The sequence below is a fragment of the Beta vulgaris genome, chromosome 2 (assembly GCF_026745355.1).
Source record: "Beta vulgaris subsp. vulgaris cultivar EL10 chromosome 2, EL10.2, whole genome shotgun sequence".
Taxonomy (NCBI): domain Eukaryota; kingdom Viridiplantae; phylum Streptophyta; class Magnoliopsida; order Caryophyllales; family Amaranthaceae; genus Beta; species Beta vulgaris.
The window spans coordinates 50557260-50575127 of NC_079203.1; the positions used below are offsets into that span (position 1 = coordinate 50557260).

Below are 17868 nucleotides of genomic sequence, written 5' to 3' on the forward strand. Positions count from 1 at the left end.
ACGAAAAGCCCGCTAGGCTTGGTTCGAAATAACGGGCTTTGACGCGTTTTTTTGGCCAGAGCCTTGGCTCGACCCGTAGCTATGACCTGAAACGGGCAACTTTTTTTGACCAAAGCCCGGGCCGTCCCAGCCCAGTCCATGATCACTTCTAAGAAACTAGAGCTGGCAAAAATTGAACCAACCCAACTTGACTCCAAACAAACTGTAACACATTAGTCAAAATTTTGTAACCCGCTCGATTAAATGGGTCAACCCAAACTGACCCGTTTAATTGAATGGGTTAGGTCAAGTTGAAATTCCCAACCTGAATTCGTCCCATGTAACTCGTTTAGTTAGGTAGGTTAGGTTCGAGTTGGGTTGACCCACTAACTCATTTGTTTTTTCTTCTACAAAAATAAATTTCCAAGTTAAATGAACAATAATAAGAGTTGTATGATAGGAATTGTATTCTTATTAAATTATGTTATATAGAATCTTCATATTTCGAAGTTATTAAATTTTAAGATACTTAAGTAATTCCTAATTAGGTCGGCATTAGTGAAAATTGAAAATGCTAGTAGAAAAATTAGTAGATCGATTTCAACTCAACCCATTTATTATCAAAATGTTTAAGTAAACGAATCGGCCCAAAATTCAATATAAGTCGACTCATCACTCACCCTAAAAAAAGCTAAAAAAGTATGTGAAAACCAAAAGTTGAAGGTAAAACCATGAAAACAAGATATAAAAAAAGGCTGTTTAAGATTGTTAAACATCGCCCATGAAGTACTTAAAATCGCCCAAACTCTCACATGAATATACCATGATACCCTTACTTATATTTTTTTGATTTTTTACCCTCTTCTCTATCATCTCCTCTCTCACTCATTCACTCTCTCATCTTCTTCATTCACTATCACCCTCTAAGTCTAACTCAAAATGTCAAGCATTCCACGGTATATTTTTTTTAAAAAAATTTCAAGGCATTAGGAACGTCTAAGGAACGTCCTGGACAAACTCTCACATGAATATGCCAGACGATCTCCCCACTCAATGTTTGGCCAGGACGTTGCGTCAATGGGGCAAACATCCTGGCTAAACGTTTGGCCTATGGACGCAACGTCCTGGCCAAACGTTGAGCCCATGGGGCGATCGTCCTGGCCAAACGTTTGTTATTTTAAACGATATTTTCCGGTGTTAATGGCATTCGTGCTGCGTTTGGTTGAAGGTCGACTATGGCGATGCGTGGTGGTAATTTTAGAGAGAAGTGAGAGTTAGAGTAAATTTGGAATGCAGTAAAAAAATTCAGATGATAAGGTAAAGTGAAATGTAAAATGCTGAACTAAGATAAGATTGGTAAAAAACAATAAGAGTATAGTAGTCCATTCATATATAGATTTGGGCGATTTTAAGTACTTTATGGGCGACGTATAGAAGTTCAGATGTAAATGTAAATCGGACACACAAAAGTTGTTCGATATCATACGTCATACCAATATTTTCTCGTCTACGATTGGCTAACACACCCTTTTCCGGCAAAAAATATTATTCATATATCCTTTCAAAAAATCAAGTAATATATAATACACAAAAAAAAAAGGAAATGAAATTACAAAGTACCAGAAGAAGAAGACGAGAGAAGAGGGACACTAATAACAATCCACTCTCACGCCATAAACACCAACATTTCTCTCTCTCTCTTTCTCCTCCGATCTAAATCTCTTTCTTCCATTTTCTCTCTCTTCAAATCTTCCCCAATTCAATTCAATTCAAAAACCCTAACCCTACCTAAATTTCACTACTCTGCATTCTCTCTCCTCTAAATCGATCGACAATGGCGTGCTTAAAAAGCGTCAATAGATCGGCGCTGGTGGCGATGTCACCGGATTCGCCGTTCTTTGCAGCAGGAACAATGGCAGGTGCGGTTGATCTGTCATTCAGCACATCCGCTGAACTCGAGATTTACAAGCTTGATTTTCAGTCAGATGATCACGAGCTTCCGATGGTGGCGCAAGCTCATAGTTCCGAGAGGTTTAATCGTCTTTCTTGGGGAAGACATGGATCTAATTCTGAAGAGTTTTCTATGGGTCTCATTGCTGGTGGTCGCATTGATGGAAGTATTGGTGTTTGGAATCCTCTCCCTTTGATTTGGTACATAATATTTTGTTTGACTTGGTTCTTTTTTTTCTGTTGATTTGGAGTGAATTGTGGTGTTGGAGCTGTGAATGGGTGTAATTTGATTGCTATTATGTTGTGGTAGGTTATTGTGATTCAGATGTTTGCCAATTTGTAGTATAATATGTGTTAGGGTTTTAATTGGTATATACTCTGGAAAGTTGGTTGATTGGAATTGAATTGTGGTTGGGAGGTAGTGTATTTTAGGCTTTTGGTAGCGTGTTAAACAAGACTAAAGTTTAGAAGTCAGGGGTTTGAATCTAAGTTGCACAGAGACGGGTGCGGTTTCAAATTTGGGTACGAGGATGGAAGACAACAATATTTCTATATTTTAGGACCTGGGTACACATATCCGTACAGGAAACATATCTGGTATGGCCGTATGGTAGAGGTATATGACCTAGAAGAAGTACCTGTGCTATAGAGGTTTGAATTAGGACGTGGACAAATTAAAGGCTGTCGCTCAGGTGACAGGACTTTTGGCTCTGATTTGGATCCATTTTATTTGTCGTTGTTGTTGTTTTGTTATATTTACTTTTATTTCTTATTATGTTGGGGATATCTATTTGGAGATGGTAAGATGTGAATCATGTCTGTTGATTTGAGGCTTGTTTTTACATGAGGTAGCATGTTCTAGTTAGTTGTTTTTGTAGCTGTAGGACGTGCATTGACTATGTGACTTTGACTCATCACTTTGAAGGCATGTGAGATGGGTATGATTACTTTGATGTATTTGCATAATCCATAATGATTATAACAATATTATTAGGAAGATTGACAGGATCATTGTATGTATAGATTGTAAAATGCATTAGGAAGTTTATACATTAGGTTTTTTTTGTTGCTTGGGGAATTTCTAGCTACATTACTATGAGTTTATGCGAGGTAGGGTACTGAATGACGATTTCACAGTTTTCGGCACATATACTGTGTTTGGACTGGGAACATAAGGTATATGAAGACTTGTGATTTCCCTCCCATTGAGTGAAATTAGTTTTTCCACTATTTTTCTCTTCTACTTTTAAAAAAGGATTTATTCACCCCCCCCCCCCCCCCCCCAAATTTCCATCACTTGACATTGGTTACATCATTTCTATTGTTAGCTAGAAAGTCATTGTGCTCTGTAATATGCTATAATATGATATTACCTTCGCTTAAAGGCTGCTGAGTGCTAAATGTGTAAGTGTCAAATTGAGCCGGATACAATTTTATATTACTGAGAAGGCAATTTGGTCGTTTAATGTAATTGCAAAACTGGTCTAGTGGCCAGTGGGATATAGTGTGGTAATCTACAGTCAGTGACAAGTATCCTCAAATGCTGTTTTTTAGCCAAGTTGTTTGTGATTGCTGCATGCTATTGAGCAATGCGTTTGATTAAGATGATAGACATGTTAGGCAACTACTTATTATATTCAAATTCTATGAAAGGTGAAAAGTGGTGTTTGGTGAAGTAGGTTTTTAAGGTAGCTTTCAGTAGATAAGGTAGTAAACTAGTGATTTGGAAAAGGTTAAAAGATTAGCTTTGGGCGTAGAACTAGCTTGGAGTAGCTTTTGAGTTTTGAAGGTTTGCTCTTTTACTGATCCAACAACTAGATTTACCAAACACTTTTTGTTATAAAAGCCATTCTGATGGCTAAATGCTAACATCTAACAACTGTCATCTAATACAACACACAACAACTACTTTGGCCAAACACTCAGATGTCTTCTTCCTCATATTATGCACTATCTGTTACCAATTGTTTTGTAGTTCGTTGATTGCTAATTACATAGTTACTTATTAGTGTGTCTTTTTCTTTCCTCATTGGGGAAATTTATATCCTTCAGCCCCGAGTCAAGTGTTAAGGCAGATGTTACACAGCTGGAACAACATAGAGGACCTGTAAGTCTGTATTCTAATTTATTGTGCATTATCAAGTTCAGCTGGTTGCTTTTGTTTTTTCATCACTATTGTGTCTTTGTTAATGATTGTAGGTTCGTGGTTTGGATTTTAATGCCTTTACGCCATACCTACTTGCTTCTGGAGCTGAAGATGGAGAAATATGCGTATGGGATTTAGCATCTCCAAATGAGCCTAGGCATAAATTTCCTGCTCGGGTATGACACTATTTTATGCTTCTCCAGTATGCTAGGGACTTTTAGCTTTTCATTTTGGAGCACTTTGTAGAGACTTATGTGTTCCTTCAGTGGAACTAAAAGATATGATGATCATATTAGTGTATGCCTTGAAAAAGTCATATTTTTTTTGATGTACACTTAGGGTCTGTTTTTTAACATTAAATTCACTGATCTGAACCAGTGTATAGAAAAGTGATATATTGTTTAAATTCTGTTTTTATCCCTGTGACATATCATACAACAAGGATAAATTAAATGGTGAAGAACACTTATTCGCTTTGATTTAAATCTAGGTGGAGTTCTAATTGCATTGAATTTTGATTCATTAGTATAGTTCATGTGTTTCATTTTTTATATCAATTGTGCATACAACATACCTAAGTAATGCTCATATTGTGGATTATATATTGGTACGAGGGTGATGTGTGTCTTTCATTCCTATTCCATGTGAAAATTTTCAGAAGATGGGAAGCTGAGGGTTATTTTCTATTTAGAAATGCCTCATCAAAGCCTTTTTTTTCCCACTCTTGTTTTGTCGACCTGTTGCCCTAGCAAACTATGTCTCCTGTTAATAGCTCCTCACCTTGAAGCTAGTTTCTTCCGGGCAGCTAAAGGATCATGTGTGTCTTATCTTTAGGTGTAAAATTTTATCTGAGATTCAGCCTTTCGGGAATGAAAGTTTGTGTTTCTTTTTCATGGTTTGCATTCCAAAAGTTATTTAAGCAACTGCTAGACAAATCAAATTTCATTCAGCTATGAGAGGAAAAGGAAACCTGGACATAAAGGGATACTAAGGAAGGTGAAAATAGTGTGTGATGGTTGCAATTGTGCAAATATGTATGTATCTGCTTCATATATTACATAATAATGACACACTTTGAGAAATGATGCAGAATACTGGTTCAGCTACTCAAGGTGAAATATCTTACTTATCTTGGAACAGGAAGGTCTCCAATATCTTGGCTTCTACCTCATACAATGGGTTAACTGGTAAGTGGAACTTTTATGCACTATAATTTGGGCCTCAAGCCTTTGAGTTAATGTTTGCTTTTTACGTCTGATCTTCTGGATGTTGGACTTTTCCAGTTGTTTGGGATTTAAAGAAGCAGAAGTCGGTCATCAGGTCAGTAGGATGCTGTATTGCTGTTAGATGTTGTTTCAATTATGTATCTTTGATGGATATCTTGGTTGATTTTACAAGTGACAAATTGTGTCCTGTTGCCAAATGACAGTTTTTCTTCAGATTCAAGCAGAAGGCGTTGTTCTGTTTTGCAGTGGCATCCTGAGGTAGCAACTCAACTTGCTGTTGCATCAGATGATGATAGTTCACCTTCTCTAAAGGTAATGCCCTTCTTTCTCGTAATGCAAGAAATTTGTCATTAAATTATTGTTTGCACTTTTTATGAGAATGTTGTTGCTGCAGCTTTGGGATATGAGGAATATTATGTCCCCTGTGAGAGAGTTGGTTGGGCACACAAAAGGTAACAACCTGGTTCTGTGCTCCTTATTTCTAGCTTTACACAGTTGTTATTACATGAAACTGCATTAGCGTCAGGGCGAACATAGTTTTTGGATAGGATGTTTATGGATACCATTTGCACATTTTGCATCCGAATTTATAGCTAGTTAATTTAAGAGTTATCTTGGATATAGTATTTTTTGTGCTGAGAACTATAGAGTTATTCTTTTCTGCTTTACACAAGCAGTTCATTGCAGCTTTTAGAGACTTTTATGATTTATCTGTAAAGATGGTTGCTAATCATGCCTATATCTGACTTTGCTAATTTACCTTGAATTAGGTGTAATTTCGATGGCATGGTGTCCTAGTGATAGCTCTTACTTGCTTACATGTGCCAAGGATAATCGTACAATCTGTTGGGATACTGTTTCTGGAGAGGTATGACTCTTTTACATCGGACATGAACCATTGTCTTTCTATAATCTGAAAGTTTCTGCTACATCAGTTTCATTTGCCATGTGGTATTTGTCTGGCTCAACCTATTGCAGATGGTCTGTGAATTGCCTGCTGGAACTAACTGGAACTTTGATGTACACTGGTACCCAAAGATACCCGGGGTCATCTCGGCGTCTTCATTTGATGGAAAAATTGGCTTGTACAATATCGAGGTACTTTTTCTGATGCATGTAGTTTTTATTACAAACCTTCTTGCTGGAACTTATTAAGTAGAAGACTAGGAGCATAGGATCTGAATGTCAAGTATCAAAGCACTTGTAGATAGAAAAAGTTAGAGCTTTGTACTCCCTAGGTTAAGAAATTTATTCTCGACCTTAAAACTTCACAAGCTAGAAAATCTATCAGGGAACACTGACAGTTCACCGTGGTTTTGACTTCTTCAGCTCTCTGCCACTTTACCCAGTCTTAATCCGATGTGGATCAGAATAAGGATACTGTACCAGCACCGAGTTGCTTAATAATTTTTTGGGATATGATTTGAATATGTTAATTGTCCAAATTTATTGTGAAATTCCTGTTGCTCATTGCTCTTTGGCATGAGCTTCTTGACAAATTCACCTGAATGCATCGTACTTAATTGTATTGTATTACGATGTTTCATATTTTAGTCTACTCATGATGGTTCCTTCTGTCGTTAAAGTATTATCTTGTCATATATATCAAATTGTCTGTCCTTTCTGCCTAACTGCTGATTTACCTGTAAATCATTGTTTTTTTTCCATTGCTGGTGGTTCATAGGCTTGCAGTCACTACGGGGTTGCTGAAACTGATTTTGGTGCAGGTATAGCCTCTTGAATACGCTACCTGTCCCTTTTAGTGTTGTTAATAATGCTATTAGATGCTACTTGATTATCAAGTTTACGTTGGCTATGTTTCTTTTTGCCACAGCATCCTTATTTTTCTCCTCTAGGATTTCCGTAATTGTCGTTAATCATGGATTGTTAAATTTGATATTTTGTGTATCTGTGCAGCTCCTTTAAGAGCTCCAAAATGGTATAGAAGGCCAGTGGGTGTTTCTTTTGGTTTCGGTGGAAAGCTTGTTTCATTTCACTCTAAAGCCGCCGCAGGACGAGCTTCGGAGGTATTGGATTTTCCTCTCCTCTATGGCTTTATGCCCTCTTTTTTTACGATTGAAATTGACTACTTCATCATAATATTTTAGGTTTTCATCCATAGCGTGGTAACTGAAGATGGTTTGGTGAGTCGTTCATCTGAATTTGAAGCTGCCATCCAAAATGGAGAAAGATCTTCATTGCGAGTTCTATGTGAAAGGAAATCACAAGAATCTGAGTATGTTGCCAGACTAATAGTGGGAGTTATATATATTTTGCTTTACCATGCTGTGGTGTGACAAATGAGTTAGTTTGGTGCTTTTTGTCATGTTCTTGCATATTGCAGGTCTGAAGATGATAGAGAAACTTGGGGATTCTTGAAGGTTATGTTTGAAGATGATGGATTAGCAAGGTCAAAACTTCTAGCACATCTAGGTTTCAGTGCGCCAGAGGAATTGAAAGAGACTGTTCAAGATGAATTGTCTCAGCAAGTCAACGCCCTTGGGATTGAAGACAATGGAGCGGATAAGGCAGGGTCTGTAGCTGAGACGGAAGTTGCTTCATTCCCTGCTGACAATGGGGAAGACTTTTTTAATAATCTTCCTAGCCCTAAAGCTGATACTCCAGTATCAAGTGCGAGCAACAACTTTGTTGGAGAAGCTGTTCCAAGTGAGGAGCAGAGACAAGCAGAATCTGATGGACCAGAAGAGAGTGCCGATCCGGAATTTGATGATGCAGTTCAGCGTGCCTTGGTAGTCGGAGACTACAAGGAGGCAGTTGCTCTATGTGTATCTTCTAATAAAATGGCTGATGCTCTTGTAATTGCTCATGTTGGTGGTGCTTCTTTGTGGGAAAGTACTCGTGATCAGTACTTGAAGATGAGCCGCTTGCCTTATCTAAAGGTTATACTTTTCTGTGGCCTATGTTTCCTTGTCAATATTTTTGGACCTGGTCGATGATGGTTAAGAAACATATTATATTTGGTTTAAACTTTTGTGTCATGCTTTTGTTTTCTGAATGTGCTTGTCTGATAATGGGACCTGTTTTATCAGGTTGTTTCTGCAATTGTAAATCAAGACCTCGTGAGCCTTGTGAACACCAGACCTCTGAGATCATGGAAGGAGACACTAGCTCTTCTTTGCACTGTAAGTTATCCAACCATTTATTTGGCAGTGGTTTCTCTTTTTGTCAACCAAAAGCTCTGTCTGAAATCATGGAAGAACACCAGACCTCTTCTTTTTGTGGCATAGGAATTCTGATAGCATAAGCAGATAAAAATTTCAATATAGAATATGCCAATTTTACTGCCATGTTGGGTATATTAAGCTCAATTTTACTGTAAATTAGAATCTCGACTTCTAAGTATCCTTATCATGACATTATGGGTGATTAGTTGGATTGGTATGAATTTAAAACCCATTGGCACATTAGTAGATAAAAAAGCTCCGTCTGCTAATTGATTTTAAAACTACAACAACCCATCGCCACTTTGGTCAACGAAGTGCAACTCATAAGTAGTCTTGGATATATTTTTTTACCAAAGTGGCCATGGGTTGTATTTTGTGAACATATTTGGCTAATTGGTCAATGCTATCAGCCTATCACCCCCCTCTCATTAGAAAACGAAGAAAGAAACTTTTCTGTTAGGCTGGGACTCAAAGGACTATGTCTGTTGTCCCTACATTTTTTTACCCTAGCGATGTAGTAGATTATGAATTTGCTTGGGATTTGCAAGTATACAATGAAGCATATGTGCGTTAATTTCTTCTGCAATGTGCTCATGTTGCCCCATTGTTCATGGCAGTTTGCTCAAGGAGAGAAGTGGACTGTGCTTTGTGATGCACTTGCCTCAAGGCTCCTGGCTGCTGGTTACACATTGGCTGCAACTAATTGTTACGTCTGCGCTGGGAATATCGACAAAACTGTAGAGATATGGTCGCATTGTCTATCAGCAGAGACCGAAGGAAAGCCATATGTTGATCGGCTTCAGGTAGGTTTTTGCTTGTCACTTATAATTGATAGCATTTGACATGCAGTAACAAATGTTTGCCTTTCTTTTCATATTTTTAAAATTGTGCAGGATTTAATGGAAAAAACAATAGTTTTTGCCTTGGCCACCGGACAGAAGCAATTTAGTTCATTTTTGTGTAAACTGGTTGAAAAATACGCTGAGATTTTGGCCAGTCAAGGACAACTCTCTACAGCAATGGAGTTCTTAAAGCTTTTAGGGGATGATATATCTCCTGAGCTTGTCATCTTGAGAGAGCGCATTGCATTGTCTTCACAAGCAGGTATATTGTCATGTTCCATTCTTGGCTGAATCTCTGCATTGTCCTGGTAGACGGTTTGGGGTGGTTGCACTGATTCCTGCCAGTGCTGTCTTCTGCTTCTGGTTGATGTTCTCTTGAAGAATAAAAGGCCAATTTTTCACTCTATAAATATACTAACATGCTTCTGGAGGATATGTGCATTTTATGATGATTATTTTCTTGGAATTAATTTTTAATTTATTCCCTTGTATTTAATGGGTGTTCCAGTTGCGAATGACAAAGCTATGATGCCGAGGCACAGCTGAATTTTTATAGATTTGAAAATATATACTCCTCCATTTCACAATATATCCCCTCTTTTAAAACATAATCACATGGATTTAAAATGCAATCACAACACTCTTTGTCCTCATCTTTGGTTTGTCTGCCATGTAGAAATGGTGCATATATTTGTGAAACGGAGGTGGTATGTAAAAGTGAGGGGGAAATGAATAGTCCAAACCCCCAATGTAACTACGACCTACCAAATGTATCTGCTTTAGCGATTGCCCTTGTTCTGCGCTACCAGCAAGGCTTCGCTTGGACTTCCCCTCCCGCGGCTGGTCTCGTGCCCTTTTTGGGCTTGGTTTTGCAGAGATCAGAATTGGCACGGCAGTTGGCTACAGATATTTATTTTGAAAGCACAAAGTTGAAAAGTAAAAGTCTGGTTCGTGGTTGTGCTCCGTGTTGGTCACGCCGTATGGCACAACCCGTGCCCAGGTCTATTACATGGTTTTTCAGCAAAAAAGTTCTCTTCGCTGTTGTCTACAGATCGTATGGCGCACACTTCTATCCTATGGCAAGATTGCTGATGACTGTATGAGTGCTTAGCAGGTAGAGCCGTAGAGGACATATGGGCTCTCTGGAAGTAGGAAAAGTTGAAGACAAAAGGATAAGATACATAAAAGGGAAATGAAGATAGATGGGATAAGACTGCATTAAAGTTGTTATGATAATGGCTGAAACTTCCATTAGAAGAATTGATGTGCTTATATTTCATTTCCCAGTTTTCATGTGTTACTGTGGAGTCGGAAGTTGATGTACATAATGCACTGGATTGATGCTGCATGCCCTTATTATTCGTTTACACCACAGTTTTTGACCAATTTCTGATGCATAGAATTGTTTTGTAGATAAAGAAGCAGAAAAGGCAATGACTTATGAGAACTCATCGGTGTCGTCAGCATCTGCATATGGTGCTGATCATGGCAATTATGGTGCTGACAACTCTCAATCGTATTACCAGGTTATTCATATGCACCCTTTTATTATGACCTCTAGCCAAACGGGTGACTAATGTATTCCATGAATTTTTTATGGTGCAGACCAGCAATCCTTGGGTATAACTACTAATCTCTTTTTCTCTTGTTCAAACCTTCCTCTATTTTTTTTTTTTTTTTACAGGATACTGCAGCAGCTCATGTCCAGTCAGGTGCTGGTCCTAGCCAATATGGTGGAAATTATCAACAGAACTTTACATATGACAGAAGCTATGCAGCTCCCGCTCCATATCAATCAACAGCACCCGCTCCATATCAATCAACAGCACCCGCTCCATATCAATCAACAGCACCCACTCCATATCAATCAACAGCACCACAACAGTTGTTTGTTCCATCTCAATCACAGCAGCCTCCACAGGTAATATTCTGGTTAACGAATGCTGGAAATAGTCGTTTGAGAGTTCCGCCTGATTTTTATTTGGTCAATGATATGTGAGTGTAATTCGTCTACAATAGGTTGGAAAATTCGAAAGCTTTTTTTTGTGTGTGTGTGTTGTCCCCCTGCTCCAGAATTGTCTTCCCCAGATTTTGACCGCAGTTTAAACATTTTGACTCCAGTGGTTGGGGGGGGGGGTGAATTCGAATAAATATTTTAAAGTAATAAGAGAAAAGGGAGTAATAGAAAATGTAGGAACTGCGAGAGAAAAAGGCCTGATGTAATAGAGAGAGACGTTAGTAAGCTAAAAGCTGTGACCTACATGATCACTAGGGGAGGCAGGAAATTTTTCAAACTGAAGTTGGTAACATGACGATCATTATGGGACATCCCAAAGCATAAGAGGAAGATAAATATGGGACAAAAGGATGTAGCAAACAATTCTGCAGGTTCTTAATTGTCTTCCTTGGAAGGTTTTCAAGAAGTCCAAATCCAGAGACAGTCACATGCTTAGTCTCCTCAGGCTTTATTATTTCTTCTCACACTTTTGTTGTTATTTGGCAGCCTGTGCTCAGTGCTCACTATGTTTAATTATCTCCTTTTTCCCTGTCATTTTAAGTTGTTCTTAGAAATTAACGCACCTTATATCTTACTTTGCAAGTTCTTCATCTCTTTGAACTAAACTGAAGAGTAAGTGTCCGTACTCAAGTCAGAGTGTCAAAGGGTCTTAGATGGTACTTGGGGTGCAGAGTTAAACATATACTCCCTCCGTCTTTTATTAGTTTACCCCTTTTGACTTTTGACACTATTCACATACAGGACTTTGACTATCTTTTGTAATTTGTATTTAAGGAAAAATATAGTCATGTGAGATCTTGTTGGATTCGTCTCAATGTGTATTATCCAAATATCAACTTTTTGTAATTTTTGCTTATAAAAAATTAGAGATATTAAGGTTCAAATAAGTGTCTCGGCAAATGTGCCCTAAAGAAAGGGGTAAACTAATAAAAGACGGAGGGAGTACTTGAAAGACTTTAGTTTTTATCTGCTGAAGGTAGTCTGGAACTCTGGATATTGCTGTTTTGTACATTAGAATTTGATAAATTTTCGAGTATCAAGCATTTGGCGGCGGTGAATAGTCTTTTGTTGCACTATCTGGTCTGTCTGCTCGAATGGTGGCTCTGGATCCCAAGAAGAGATTTTTATATTCTTGAAGCTGCTTGACTTAAACTGTTATTGATCTTGATATGTTTTTTTTATTCTAGCCAAACTTTCCTCCTCCACCTGTCAGTGCTCAACCTGCTGTGAGGCCATTTGTCCCAACTCCTGCCCCAGTTTTGAGAAATGCTGAGCAATATCAACAACCTCCAACATTGGGTTCTCAGCTATATCCAGTTAGTGCATCCTTGCCTCTTCTATCTTTTTTAATTTTTTATGATTGGGTTGTCATATCGGTCTTATTTTAACATTTAATGTATAATGCAGGGATCTACAAACCCCAGTTATCAATCTGGGCCACCAGGACCTGGTTCACTTGGCACTATACCACCTCAAACAGGCAGTGCATATGGTCAAAGGATGCCCCAAGTTGTGGCACCTACCCCTACTCCAAGGGGGTTTATGCCAGTAAACAGTCCTGGCGGGGTTTCCCAAAGACCTGGGATGGTTTCGACACAACCATCAAGTCCTACTCAGTCTGCACCAGCGCAGACTGCTGTTGCACCGGCTGCTCCCCCACCAACAGTCCAGACTGTTGATACTTCAAATGTGCCTGGTAATTTAAAGTTCTCCAGACTGTTGACTTCCTCTTCTTCTTTTCTATTCATTTTCTTGCAATAGCATTATCTAAAAGTTGTGAACCAGCTCTATCCTTAATCTTCAAGACTTTTATGGTTTTAACCTGTAAATTACCCTGTTAGGTGATTTTTTATTGCATGTTGTTTGGAGATACTTGTGTAAAATGTGCTTGTATAAATGAATATTACTGTATTAGAAGGCGTGCCATTTGAGTACTCAAGTGGCTTATGGTTTGAAAGCAATATGCTGTTTTGAGCTGTCGCAAGACCTTCATCCATTGCTGACATGTGAAACTGTCCTTAAGTGTAATCATCTTATGGAGAATCAAGATCGTATTATATTTTCTTTTATGTTATGTTCTAATAGTTGCCTAGACATGTGGACATTCATGGAAAAGATGTGAAGATTTTGATTGCATGTGCTTTATCAGGGCTTGTATTCAGCTATGCATGAGAGTATTGCTTGATAGCGTGTAAATTTTCAAGTTTCTTGTCATTTGAATATTTGATGACATGATTATGATGGCATATTTCAAGCATTTGTTCACTGCAAGTTCGCTTATTGAATATGAGATAGAGGCATGTTGTAAATGTTGGTGATTGATCTAGCTAACTTATACCTACAAGTTAGACACAATCATACTTGAAGATATCCTGTAAAATGGCATTTTCAATATTTGAAATTCGATGCTGATTCTTGAATTCCTATATGATTTGGTTTTGTTCTTCCAGCACACCAGAAGCCTGTTATTGCTACATTGACAAGGCTATTTAATGAGACGTCAGAAGCAGTTGGTGGTGCTCGTGCGAATGCTGCCAAGAAACGGGAAATTGAAGATAATTCGAAAAAGTTCGGTGCTTTGTTTGCAAAGCTCAACACTGGAGACATATCAAAGAATGCTGCTGATAAGCTTGTTCAACTTTGCCAGGCTTTAGATAACGGTGATTATAGCACCGCCTTACAAATTCAGGTAGTCTCTCATCAATGAATGATTCTGTGCCTAGTAAAAGGTTGTGATACTTGTGAACATTATAACTTATTATCATGCTCCCGTTTGTCATTTGTCGTTTCTTGTTTCTATCAGGTCCTCCTTACTACAAGTGAATGGGATGAGTGCAGCTTCTGGCTAGGGAACTTAAAGAGAATGATCAAGGCCAGGCAGAATGTGAGATTATGAGTTATTACAGCAGAATCAGAATCTCGTCTTTGTTTGAATGTTCTACATCGTGGGACTTATTTCCCTCCATGTACACTAGAACTGTTTTCCCTAGGTTGCAATATAAGATTTTTTTTTCATTTTTATAGGTCTTAAACAGAGCTCTTTGACTGTCATTTCAATGGTACATGTTTTTTTTTTTCTTGAGGCAGGTCGAAGGTAGATATGACATACGTACACCTCTTCAGATTGTTTTGCCTCCCAAAAATGTTTTGTAGTATTTTAGACTTCAGGTTTATATCTAAATATTGTTATTGATTTCTTTAAAAGAATACAATTTGAACTATGACATGAAATTGACATCTATTGATATTGGAGTTGGGAGTTAAGTTATTTCAATTTACGAATTTGTTATTCTGTTTTGCTTTGTCTTGAAAAAAAAATTGGTTTCAGGTATCTTTGTGCTTTAAAGTGCCTTCAATTCTCATGAGTTATTTTTGGTCACTGAGGACGACATTTGGGTTTCTAGAACCTGATGTTGGCGGTTATCTATTAATGTTAGCGATAACAAACAACTTGAGCGATTAGCAATAACAAACAACTTGAGAGAACGATAAAAAGCTGTTCCGAGCACCTTTTTCAAGTTATATCTTATTTGCATGAGCTCGATCAATTAGAAGCCTGGAAAATGTTGCTTTAGATTATGAGGTCGAAGGATAGAAGATAATTCATAAAGTACTTAAACGTCAAGAGAGCAAGCGGTTAATTCTAGCAGTCCCAAGGTCATGATGACAACTGAAAACATACAAGTTATTTTAGAACAAGATTATATGCCTCAGTCCTCTTTAAGGAGAACAAACTTTCTACAGACAAGTGGTAACATACATGTGACCAGATAGTGTAGTATGATTGCATTCAATGTTAAGCTTGAACTCATGTGCTGAAATTTGACAAACATATTTGATAGGAATTTATTACGCAATGGTAAAGCTATGTAGATCTAACACAAACACACACAAACTAACAGAGAATATGCACAGATGGAATTATGTAAAAATTCTGTAGAAAGCAGGATTTAGGGTTTAGGGTTTTAGGGTTTAGGATTTAAAATTAGGTTAGGGCTTAGGGTTTATATTTAGAAAGTATAGGGTATAGGATATAGAGTTTAGGGTTTTAGGGTTTAGGATTTGGGGTTTAGGGTTTAGGATTTAGCACTTTAGGGTTTAGGGTTTAGAGTTTAGGGTTTAGTGTTAGGGTTTAGGGTTTTAGGGTTTAGGGTTTAGCATTTTAGGGTATAGGGTTTGGAGCTTAGGGTATAAAGTATAGGGTTTAAGGGTTAGGATTTAGGGTTTAGGATTAGGGTTTAGGTTTTTGCATTTTAGGGTTTAGGGTTTAGGATTTAGGATTTAGGGTTTAGGGTTTATGGTTTAGGTTTTAAGTTTAGGGTTTAGGGTTTGGAATTTAGGATTTAGGGTTTTAGGGTTTTGAGTTTAGGGTTTATGATTTAGCATTTTAGGAATTAGGGTTTAGAGCTTAGAGTATAGAGTATATGGTATATGGGTTTAGGGTTAGAGTTTAAGGTTTCAAGGTTTAGCATTTTAAGGTTTAGGGTTTAGGATTTAGGGTTTAAGGTTTAGGATTTAGGATTTAGGTTTCAGGGTTTACGATTTAGGGTTTAGGGTTTAGGTTTTGAGATTTAGGGTTTAGGGTTTATGATATAGGGTTTTAGGGTTTAGGGTTTAGGATTTAGCATTTTATAATTTAGGATTAGGGTTTAGGGTTTTAGTATTTTAGGATTTAGGGTTTAGCATTTTGGGGTTTATGATTTAGGGTTTATGATTTATTGTTTAGGATTTAGGGTTTGGGATTTAAGGTTTAGGGTTTAGGTTTTAGGGTCTCGGGTATAAGGTTTTAGGGTTTAAGGTTAATTTTTAGGATTTGTGGTTTAGGGTTTCAGATATATTATTTTAGGGTTTAGGGTTTAGAGTTTAGGGTTAGGGTTTAGTTTTTAAGGTTTAGCATTTGAGGGTTTAGGGTTTAGGGTATAGAGTATAGGGTATATGGTTTTAGGATTTAGGGTTTAGGATTTAGCATTTTAGGGTTTAGTGTTAGGATTTAGGGTTTTAGGGTTTAGGATTTGGGATTAAGCATTTTAGGGTTTAGTGTTTGGGATTTAAGGTTTAGGGTTTAGGGTTTAGGATTTAGGATTTAGGGTTTAGGATTTAGGATATATGATATAGGGTTTAGGGTTTTAGGATTTGGGGTTTAGGATTTAGCATTTTATGGTTTAATGTTTTGGATTTAGGGTTTAAGCTTTTGAATTTAGGGTTTTATGGTTTACAGTTTAGGGTTTGAGGGTTTAGGGTTTATGATTTAGGATTTTAGGGTTTTAGGGTTTAGGGAACACACTTAACCCTAAACCCCAAATCCCAAATCCCAAACCTTAAACCCTAAACCTTAAACCCTAAAACCCTATACCATGAACCCTAAATCTAAACCCTAAACCTTAAACCCTCAACCCTAAATCCTAAACTTTAAATCCCAAACCCTAAATACTAAACCCTAAACCCTAAAATGGTAAATCCTAAAACCCTAAAATGCTAAACCCTAAACCTTAAACCCTAAAATGCTAAACCTTTAAACCCCAAATCCTAACTCTAAGCCCTAAACCCTACACGCTATACCATATACCCTACACTATATACCCTAAAACCTAAACCCTAAATCCTAAAATGCTAAACCCTTAATCCTAAACCCTAAAGTAAACCCTAAACCCTAAAACCTAAACCCTAAAATGATAAACCCTAAATCCTAAATATTAAACCCTAAACCCTAAATCCTAAACCCTAAACCCTAAAATACCGAACCCTAAACCTTAAAACCCTAAACCCTAAACCCTAAACTCTAAACTCCAAACCTTGAAACCTAAACCCTAAACCCCATGTCATAAACCCTAAAACTCTAAACCATAAACCCTAAACTCTAAACCCCCAATCCTAAACCCTAACCCCCAAATCATAAACCCTAAATGGTAAACCCTAAGCCCTAAACCATAAACCTTAAACCATAAAATGCAAAATCCTAAACCCCAAATCCTAAAACCTAAATCCAAAACCCTAAAGCACTATACCCTATACCCTAAACCCTATACCTTAAACCCCAAATCATAAACCTTGAACCCTGAACCCTAAAACCTAAACCCTAAATCCTAAAATGCTAAACCCTAAATCCTAAATTCTAAACCCTAAAATATTAAACCCTAAACCTAAAATCCTAAACCCTAAACCATAACACTAAACCCTAAAATACCGAACACTAAACCCTAAAACACTAAACCTTAAACCCTAAACACTAAATCCTAAACCCTAAAATCCTAAATCCTAAACCCTAAACCCCAAATCATAAACCCTAAATCCTAAACCCTAAAACCCTTAAACCTTATACCCTAAACCCTATACCTAAACCCTAAGCCCTAAACCCTAAACTATAACACCTAAAACCTGAACACCAAACCCTAAACCTTAAATCCCAAACCCTAAACCCTAACCCTAAACCCTAAAACCCTAAAAACCCTATACCCTATACCATATACCCTAAATCCTAAACCATAAAAACCTAAACCCTAAATACAAAACCCTGACCCTAAAC

At 37.6% G+C, this 17868-nt stretch overlaps 1 protein-coding gene across 2 annotated transcripts; it reads left to right on the top strand.

Moving 5' to 3' along the window:
• The first annotated feature begins 1585 nt into the window (after nt 1–1585).
• LOC104907477 (protein transport protein SEC31 homolog B) lies at nt 1586–14619 on the top strand. 2 transcript variants are annotated; one of them, XM_019252385.3, is made up of 22 exons: nt 1586–2130; nt 3982–4036; nt 4129–4251; nt 5166–5262; nt 5359–5395; nt 5505–5613; nt 5696–5753; nt 6072–6169; nt 6280–6399; nt 6986–7028; nt 7219–7328; nt 7410–7537; nt 7643–8201; nt 8352–8444; nt 9104–9289; nt 9380–9590; nt 10742–10854; nt 11013–11249; nt 12533–12661; nt 12753–13041; nt 13796–14034; nt 14149–14619. In XM_019252385.3, exons 1-22 carry the CDS (start codon nt 1814–1816, stop codon nt 14239–14241), a joined length of 3444 nt encoding a protein of 1147 aa, XP_019107930.2. In that variant the 5' UTR covers nt 1586–1813; the 3' UTR covers nt 14242–14619. The 2 variants fall into 2 exon arrangements, with proteins under 2 accessions (XP_019107930.2, XP_010694716.2); XM_010696414.4 differs by having other exon boundaries at nt 7646–8201.
• The last annotated feature ends 3249 nt before the right edge of the window (nt 14620–17868 follow it).

Excerpts from the sequence above, each read along its gene's own strand:
- LOC104907477 (XM_019252385.3), top strand. The coding sequence starts at position 1,814 with ATGGCGTGCTTAAAAAGCGTCAATAGATCGGCGCTGGTGGCGATGTCA. Across the intron at positions 5,263-5,358 it reads CTCATACAATGGGTTAACTG|TTGTTTGGGATTTAAAGAAG; the intron begins GTAAGTGGAACT and ends GGACTTTTCCAG. Across the intron at positions 5,396-5,504 it reads AAGCAGAAGTCGGTCATCAG|TTTTTCTTCAGATTCAAGCA; the intron begins GTCAGTAGGATG and ends GCCAAATGACAG.